Source organism: Eucyclogobius newberryi, unplaced genomic scaffold (genome assembly GCF_026437365.1).
Source record: "Eucyclogobius newberryi isolate DKJ021-1_F unplaced genomic scaffold, fEucNew1.0.hap1 SCAF_4, whole genome shotgun sequence".
Classification (NCBI taxonomy): domain Eukaryota; kingdom Metazoa; phylum Chordata; class Actinopteri; order Gobiiformes; family Gobiidae; genus Eucyclogobius; species Eucyclogobius newberryi.
Window position 1 is genome coordinate 26,780,519 of NW_027316056.1, and position 9,158 is coordinate 26,789,676.

The following is a 9,158-nucleotide window of genomic DNA, read 5'->3' on the forward strand; positions in this document are numbered from 1 at the left end:
AAGGTGAACATTTGTAATAAACAATGGTTGTGAAACAAAGACACACATTGTCGCCTTGTAACTCAGCCAATATTGTTCTTTTCCAAAAACCCCAAACCATATCCAACGCTTGTGTGTACACTCATTGTTATAAATCACAAGCAAATAATGCCGCAAACAGCCATCAGTCACCAGGTTGAAGAATCTGTACACAAAACACAATGCAGTTGAGTTTGCAGAGGGAAAGATTGGAGTAACTCAGAAAAGAGCCAAATTGCATAATGAGAAATTGCAAATTGCCTGTGACTCTCGTGTCTCATCCCTCGTCCCATCTATGTTTCTGTCACGAGTCTTATCCAGTCTGCTTATTAAACTAGTTATTACATTGCTCATACTTCAATGTATTTAAGTATGACTTCTTGCACCCACAGGTTCCTTCTTCCCGGCTCTGAAGCCCTCTGAGACTATCTTCAAAGTGATCTTCTGGCTGGGCTACTTCAACAGCTGCATCAACCCCATGATCTACCCCTGCTCCAGCAAGGAGTTCCAGCGCGCCTTCACCCGCCTCCTCCGCTGCCAGTGCCACCAAAGACGACGAGCTCTGCGCCGGTTCCATGGCCAGCGCTGGAAGTCCGCTGTCAAGGGCATGAGTGGGGAGCAGAAAGCGGAATTTACCCCCGGGTACTCTGTCCACGAATCATTTGGCAATTCTTTGTTGCAGAGGGATAAAAACTCCTTTCGTTTCAAATCTTGGAGCTTCTTTCCGCCGTTGCAAAAGTCGTCATTTCAGCTGAAGGAAAAGGTGAACAGTATTTCGAATAAAATCAGGGTGGGGACCAGTAAGGGGACGTCTCCCAAAGTTGGAGGTATTGATATAGTGGATACTGTGTCCATGAGCATCTACAGTGGCTGTGAAGAGGACAGTTACCAGTTCTATGACCTGGCCGACTGCTACAGTCTCAAAGAAACAGACATTTGAGATTTCTGTTTTATATTTATTTACTGTTGGAAAATATGAACTTTATAAGAACTTTAAAGAACAGAATTTGAGAGCATATTACGAACTGAAACTTGAACAAACAAACAAACAAACAAACAAACAAACAAACAAACAAACCAACAAACAAACACACATTTGTCCTGTAATTTGTCATGACTGATACATCTTTTACGATTCATGTGGCGTCACGCTTTGTATTTGTATTCATGTGTGTAACTATTAAAAAGCTTGCAAAATATTTAAATTATTTAAAACTGATTCAGAATGTTTGGGGTGTGGGCTGAGCGTTTGCAGGTGACTATTTCAAATAAAATGTATTTCCTTGATCAGCTTTTGATTGATCTGATAAAGAGAAGAGTCAGCTGAGGTGGCTCGGACATCTGTTCCGGATGCCATTTGGGTGCCTTTCGGGCATGTCGGGGAAGACCCAGGACACACTGGAGGGACTTTGTCTCTCAGCTGGCCTGGGAACGCCTCGGGATCCCCCCGGAGGAGCTGGATGACGTGAAGTGTCTGGGGAGAAGGAAGTCTGGGAGTCCCGCGACCCGGCCCCGGATATGCGGAAGAAGATGGACGGATGGATGAAAATATAAGTTCATAGTAATTTGTCACTTTGCACAGAACAAGGTTGAGTGCTGTAACACAAACATTTTGATGTATTATTTGACCTTATGATAGAAGTTTTGGAAAAGAGCAAAACTAATTGACCTTTGAATGTGACTGATGGTAGTGGTGGTTGTAAAGGGGGTAGACAGGTGGGCTCTTAGAGAGAGTCTTTGTTTTGTTTGTTACTGGCCGCAACAGCAGCGTCAACCTAAACCTTTTTAAAATGATAAATGTAATACAGTCAATATTCTTAAAATGGATGTTTTTGACCTAATTTTTTTTTTTATATAAATGGTGCTCTGTAATGACCATAGTTAAAGGAATAATAGAGGATTTTTTGCCAATTTGAGAACTCAAGCGACTGTTAGTCCCTATTTGAGAAGTGTGCATGCGCGCACTCACCCTCGTGCGGAAGCGTGCAACAGCCTCACTGCTACACGGGCGTTTGTTTATTTTTATCTTTATCTTTCTCTGTCGTCATTTTGTACTGTACACTGAAGGAATTCGCTAAACACACACGACATATCAACCACGCATGTGCAGCCAGGGAAACGTGCTGCTATGCTGAGGACAAGCCAGAACGAGGCTGCAGGTGTGCAGTAGGATGAAAGCGATGATTGATATGTGGGAGGACTAACAAGACTCAAATTTGGCGCCAAAAAATCCTCCATAATTCCTTTAAGTTGATGTTTGTCCCAATTTTGTACTTGTAATTGACACTGACCAGTTGCTGTTAAAAAAGTTACATATTTATGTAAATTGCTTTTTTATGTTATTGTGCCAACTTAGTGTAAAATGAATAATTTTTTTTTTTTTTTTGAGTGATGTTATACATGTTTTCTTCCAGCAGATGGGACTGTTGTCACATCACTGTACAGTGAATGATCCAAATCTTATCAATATATGTGATACTCATATGAAACCATGTTTTGGTTTAGTATTTCAGATATCAATATCAATAAAACTAGAAAATATTATCCAAAAAAGTTGCAAAATATTACTATAGTTAACCAATGTACTTGAGTCAAAGTTCAGAAGGAGACACCGTTGCTCTATTTGCCATCAAATTATGGTCACATACATATAATATTTTACTGACAATCAAACTCCAGTTAAGTCACGTTTGGATCTCACTGTGCTAAAATATACAATTTAAATAATTATTTGTCGAGGCTTTCCACAATTTAAATCCTCCACTCATTTTGCTATTTTTTCCTTGTCTGCGATAGCTCCATCCATGACAAAGGCTCGCGCAGACAAACTCTGCACCCTATGAACATAAGAAACGCTCTACGAAATGAGCGATTGAAAAGGCCATATAAGAAAGGGTTAAGAGAGGAGTTAAGATAGCCCAGCCACAAGAACACATCCCACACCACCACCCCTGTTCTGTAGCCTATAAACGGGTCCACGACATTGACGGTGAAAAACGGCATCCAAAAAAGCAGAAAAACTCCCATTACGATCCCTAGTATTTTGGCAGCTTTTCGTTCCCTTTTCATTGCATTTCGATGTCTTTGTTTCTTGCTTGTATCTTTAACCGTTTGGCTCTCCATTGCGCTGATTTGTCGCGCTTGTCTCTTGGCCACCTTGTAGATCTTCCAGTAAGCGAGCAGCATTATCAGCATGGGCAAGTAGAAGGATACAACTGAAGCCACGACTGCATACACTTGATTCACCACGAACACGCAACCGTCTTCAGGCATTTGGACGTCAGTGCTTGCGACGTGAAGTTCGAGCGTGACTGGGCCAACTGAAATAAATGAAGGAAAAACCCAGCAAATGACAATGAGAGAAACGACCCGGTTGTTGGACATCTTTGAGGCGTAGCACAAGGGATTGCACACGGCGTAGTAGCGGTCAAAAGCGATGCAGCTCAAATGGAAAATAGACGCCGTGCAGAGCATCACGTCTAAGCTGGAGTGGATTTGGCAAAAGAGAGGACCGAAAAGCCAACATCCGTCAATAGTTCGCACCATACTGTAAGGCATCACGACCAGCCCCACCAGACAGTCAGCCACGGCCAAGGACATCACAAATGAGTTGGTGGGCGATCGGAGTCTCTTGAAATAGGCGATGGATAAGACAACCAAGGAGTTGCCCACCACAGTGCAGACGATGGCCAGTGAGAGAAAGGTGTAGAGGAAAACTCGAGATGTGCGGCTCCTAAATGTTGAGCAGGAGTCGAGTTCAACCAAATTGGAGGAGTTGAGAGAGCCAGGCATCTCCGAAGTGTGATTGGCCATGCTAGCAAAATGACTGAAAAAAAGAAAAGAAAATACATGAACCATTTCCCCCCCCTCTACATTAATACATGTACAATAGTCTATGTGTTCAACCTTCCATGTCACTCAGGGATTATATGCTGCATGCCTGGAAAACAAGTCATGCTTACAATTTATTTGAAATGTTACTCAAGTACAGTACATATGTTTTTTTAAAAATGAACCTACCTTAAATAAAAAAATATAAAAAAATTAGGGAAAAACTGTCCAACTATTGTTCGTCTATCTGACTCATAATAATATGTTCAATTTACAGAAAGGGACGGTATAGGAGCTATATATACCTTTCTGGTCAAGCCACGATAATGAATGTAACTGCCATTCCAATGTTTGCTGCTGTATAAAGTATAAAGAAAAGCGAAAAAACATTTTAATGTACTCACCTTGGCGGTGATGTGTTCGTGTGTCTGTGCCTCTCAGCTTGTGCACACACCAAGACTTGATGAAGAGGTGGGCTGGAGAAAGGCATATTCCAATTAATTTATGCAAGCATAGTCCATTTTCTACAATTACATTTAACACCATTTGAATCCAGATAACCATGTTTATGAGTTATTGACATCAGTATATGTAGCATTCTAATGTTAGCATGGCCAAACACAGCTTTGTCTTTTGTAAGAATTTTCAATTAATTGTTTTTTTGGTTCTTTTGACATGTTTGAAGATGCAACAGAGCGCAGCAAGGGATTCTCTGTGGAGCATCTAAAAACCTCACCCAGTGGCAGGTGCATCTCGAGTGTGGCGAGTTCCTCATTCCCTCATGCTAATTAAGCATGAGGGAATTTTCAAAAGCAGCACAAGACACAAACATTTAATTATTATTGGAATGTTCGACTCGTTAGAGCACAAAAAGGGAGTGCTGCCGAGCGAAAATGTCACAATTCAGAGTCTCAGGTCTATTACGACAGCAATGGAAAACTGTTTCTGTACAATCAGGTACAGTGCAGAACAAGAGAGAGGTATCGTTCTGAAATCATTGTAAATAGCCGTAATAACTCGAATATCTGTGGAATCGATCACAGCAAGACAAGGCAAAGTTATTTGAAAAGCACAATTCATACACAAACAAGGCAATTCAAAGTGCTTCACACAGCAGGAAAACATGCATTAAAATCACAAAACAGATAAAACCAGAAAGAGAAGAGTGCAAATTAAATCCTTCTGCTTCGTCCGCTTTTCTGGATGTGTCCACTTTTATGCCAATGATAATGTACTGTACTGTCGCTCATCCTCACAGGAATGGGCCATGGAGAAAATACATTCTGCTTTCTTTTTACTGCAGTCTCAATTGCAGTCCCTGAAGTTAGTGGTAAATTCTGAAAAACTAAAGCCGAGAATTTTTTTCATATGGATGCGCGCTTCAAGAGGTTATTATTATTATTAACCTTGATTTAACCAGGGAGGCCAGTTGAGAGTTTTAAGACAAGAAAACAAATAGATAAGAACAACATATTTTAAATCCATTATAATCAAGCAATTGAAATGGAATTCAAAAGGAATTTACAATGTTCTAGATGGAGGCTGAGTTTCAGTAATAGTTTTTGTTCCATCTGTCCATAGTAGTTAAAAGCACTGTTACCTGGTTCACTATTAATGTGTGGAACATGTATAATAAACTGCTGCTCTAGTGCAGTGTGCACTAGAGCAGCAGTGCACATCCCCTTTAAAGTGTTACTTTAAAAGTGATGTTAAATCAAATGTCAATTTCTTAAAAATGGCTTTGTCAAGAAAAAAACAAACAATGTTGTCCATGTATGTGTGAGAAAGATGAGCATCCAACTTTTTGGTACAAATCACAGTGATGTGTGCGGTAGCAGTCTCTTGTAATAAGAAAATCTGTTAAAGTGCATCCAGTGGCTTTAAAAGTTGGGGATTCATCTATCTGCATTGTGTTTTTACTTTATCACTTTTTTTAAAATTGTGTTTTAAACACTGTAAAGCACTTTGAATTGCAGTTTGTATGAATTGTGCTTCATAAATAAATGTGATTTGATCTGTACTCCCAAGTATTTGTAACACTGGACCCTGTCAGGAGCTCTCTTTTAAGGCTCACTTATAAAACTTGGTTTATAAATTAAAGATAATGCTTGGTTCTTACTATCAGTACAAATCCTGTTTTATGCTCCAAGTCCAAAAACATCCGGTAGCTGCTACCTTTTCATCTTTGTTGGACTATGTAAAAATGCTCTTGTAGACAAATGAAACAGCAAAGTGCTAAATAGTGTGTATCATCTAAGATTTGTAACAGGTTGCGGAAGGCTCACCCAGCACTGTGAACTGTCTACCAAGATTAAGTGGCCCTTGCTGAGGGCTCAGAAGTTCACTCATTGGATGACTTGGATTTGTAAGTCTATTTGTGGCCTGAACTGAAGTTGTTTTAATGCAGGTCTGTTTTTAAATATTTTATAATATGACTCTTGTTTATTTTTTTCAATGTGTCCTTGGAAAAGTGGATCTCAATGGGTTCTGTCCTGGTTAAATCAAGGTCAATGAATGAATAGTAATTAATAATAGTTGCTGTTGTAGTAGCAGTTGTTTACATTGTTGTTTAACTGGAATTTTCTTAATCATTTTCACGGTAGTCCCTGTTCAAGTATAGACTCCATGGAAATGTGGTAAAACAAATAAGGAAAAATAAAGTGACTAAAGTAAATTAGTCATATTTTCAATTAGTAAATAAGTCATATTTTCAAAATATTCATGGTCAATTACTGTCGTACTCACATGCAATAATGTCACATTCATGTGCATGTAACTGATGTAAATAGAGTGTTCATTTTACCATTATTATTAGTATTATCTTGTCTTACGCTAGCTGTTTTTTGTTTAATTTTTATCTTTATTTTTCCCATTTTGTCTACAGGTACGACGGAGTATAAGGGCCAACCAAGAAGAAAAAAAAAAGCGCTGTACTACGAGAATGAAGTCATTAATTAATGAGAAAAAAACTCCTTAATTAAAACTACTTAATTAACGAGAAAAAAGTCGTAGTTTAGGGGCCGATTCAAAGTGACGTGAGCAGTTCACTTTCAGCACCACGGTCAGGACGCACAAGAACGGGCTTGGATGAGCTGACAGTTTAGAACAACATAAAAGCCTGCGAGAGATGTTAAAGTGTTTCCTGGCCTTTAAAATGATGTTTTACGTGTGTGTTTATTACAAGACAAGACACTGCGTTTAGCAGCACCTTTCCTGTTACGCATCATTCACAAACTGTTGGATAAACGCTTTACTTTCTCCATGGTGCAGCCGTAGTGCACTGTGGGCACAAACAGCAGCCGTGCTCCGAGCCACAGCCGCCCACAGACAGGAGGAGGAGCCCGCAGACAGGAGGAGGAGCCCGCAGACAGGAGGAGGAGCCCGCAGACAGGAGGAGGAGCCCGCAGACAGGAGGAGGAGCACGCAGACAGGAGGAGGAGCACGCAGACAGGAGGAGGAGCACGCAGACAGGAGGAGGAGCCCGCAGACAGGAGGAGGAGCACGCAGACAGGAGGAGGAGCCCGCAGACAGGAGGAGGAGCCCGCAGACAGGAGGAGGAGCCCGCAGACAGGAGGAGGAGCCCGCAGACAGGAGGAGGAGCACACAGACAGGAGGAGGAGCCCGCAGACAGGAGGAGGAGCCCGCAGACAGGAGGAGGAGCACGCAGACAGGAGGAGGAGCACGCAGACAGGAGGAGGAGCACGCAGACAGGAGGAGGAGCCCGCAGCACGCAGACAGGAGGAGGAGCACGCAGACAGGAGGAGGAGCCTGCAGACAGTAGGAGGAGCCTCGCTGTTATATTCACACATGTTCTGCTCCTCTATGGTGTTGTTTCTCTACGTGGGCACTTTGCGCACAGTCACTATTCTCACGTGCTCATTGTATGCACTTAAGTTTTATGCCCGGATTCTAACCTTTTGTGATCCCTTGGACAAACTCAGTAAAACACACAGAACACACAACATCCGTCTGCGCTTCCACTCAGCTCCTCCTGACGCCTGGATCGTGTTTGGCACAGCCAAAAATATGTTTTACACACACGCATCATCCATACATCATCCATACATCATCCATACATCATCCATACATCATCCATACATCATGGCATGAGCTCCAACACACGCGAGCACCAACACCGGAGTACATCATTTTACAGGTCCGGGACTTGACATGGGGACACTGCACCGGGGAAATGAGTGTTTGTAAGGGATCATCTCAAAATGGGTTGAAGCTGAAAATAATAAATATTTTTCGTCTTGGGGGGGGTTGAACCTACATTTTGTCTTTTTGTTGCTTTGAAGCTTCAATACATTGTTGTGGCAGTAATTGTTTTGAAATGCTAAAAAAACTATTAGCAACGAGCATTAGGCCAACAATAGGCGGCGAGTGCAGCGGGCGCGTGCGCGGAGTATGCGGGTGCGTACGGGGGAGCGGGGTGCGCAGTGGCCCACGCGAGGGGCGGGCGTTGCCGTCACCAACGCGGCTGGTGCAGAAAAGTTGGAAAAGCTTTTTTGCGGCAAGACGCGGCGCAGCAAATGATCAAGAGATTTGGCTTTAGTAACGTGTTACGCACTGACCGGAAGAAGGAAACAAACCGCATGAGGTTTCGGCCAATCACAGAAGACGTGAGATTCTCACTGAGACGAAAGCGCGTGTTCTGCTTCTGTCATTCTGACATGTCTAAGGTCTAAACGCAGGCAATTGACAATTACAGGTTTTGACAAGAAACATTAGTTTCTCACTCTCTCATCCTCTTGAGACAATGTGGTCATCTCACAGTTTGGGTTGAATGGGATGTGCCGTAGGGCCCCTAGGGCCCGTGGACCATGTGGATTGAGTAAACAAACTTGAGTGACAGGTGACATTATTTGGAGAGTTCATAACTTCTAAATATAAACTTACCAAAGGATGTTCAGGGATGTTCACTAGAGGTGAGCAGGGTCTATCAAGCAACTATCGTTTTATCAACGCGGAAAATTTTATGTGAAGCCAGACAAAGTCTTTTGAGGGGGGGAGGGGGAGGGGGTCCAGAGAGAGACGAAAAAAATGAAGTCTTTTCAGCTTCAACCCATTTTGAGATGATCCCTAAAAGACCCGCATTATAAAGATCGACATCTATTGTGGAATTTTTCTTGTTATTTAACGAGAATAAAGTAATTAATTAACGAGATTATTCTCGTTAATTAATGAGAAAAAAGTTATTAATACATTATTTTATTCTCGTAGTGCCCAGCATTTTTTTTTTTTTTGGTTGGCCCTTATACTCCGTCGTATATAGGAGTTTTTGTTTATAAGAGTTTTCTTTATAA

At 41.8% G+C, this 9,158-nt stretch overlaps 2 protein-coding genes across 2 annotated transcripts in view; one reads left to right on the plus strand and one right to left on the minus strand.

Annotated features, from left to right (window-relative positions):
• The window catches only part of adra1d (adrenoceptor alpha 1D), a 6,927-nt gene extending 5,874 nt beyond the window's left edge, over positions 1–1,053 (plus strand). The window contains exon 2 of the mRNA XM_072463859.1: positions 411–1,053. Within this exon, the coding sequence (XP_072319960.1) occupies positions 411–958 (548 nt within the window). The 3' untranslated portion in view covers positions 959–1,053. The remainder of the gene's footprint in view (positions 1–410) is intronic.
• A 1,737-nt stretch (positions 1,054–2,790) lies between these two features.
• LOC140378004 (5-hydroxytryptamine receptor 4) lies at positions 2,791–3,831 on the minus strand. Its single transcript, XM_072463634.1, has one exon. It carries the CDS (start codon positions 3,829–3,831, stop codon positions 2,791–2,793), a length of 1,041 nt encoding a protein of 346 aa, XP_072319735.1.
• Between the last annotated feature and the right edge of the window lie 5,327 nt (positions 3,832–9,158).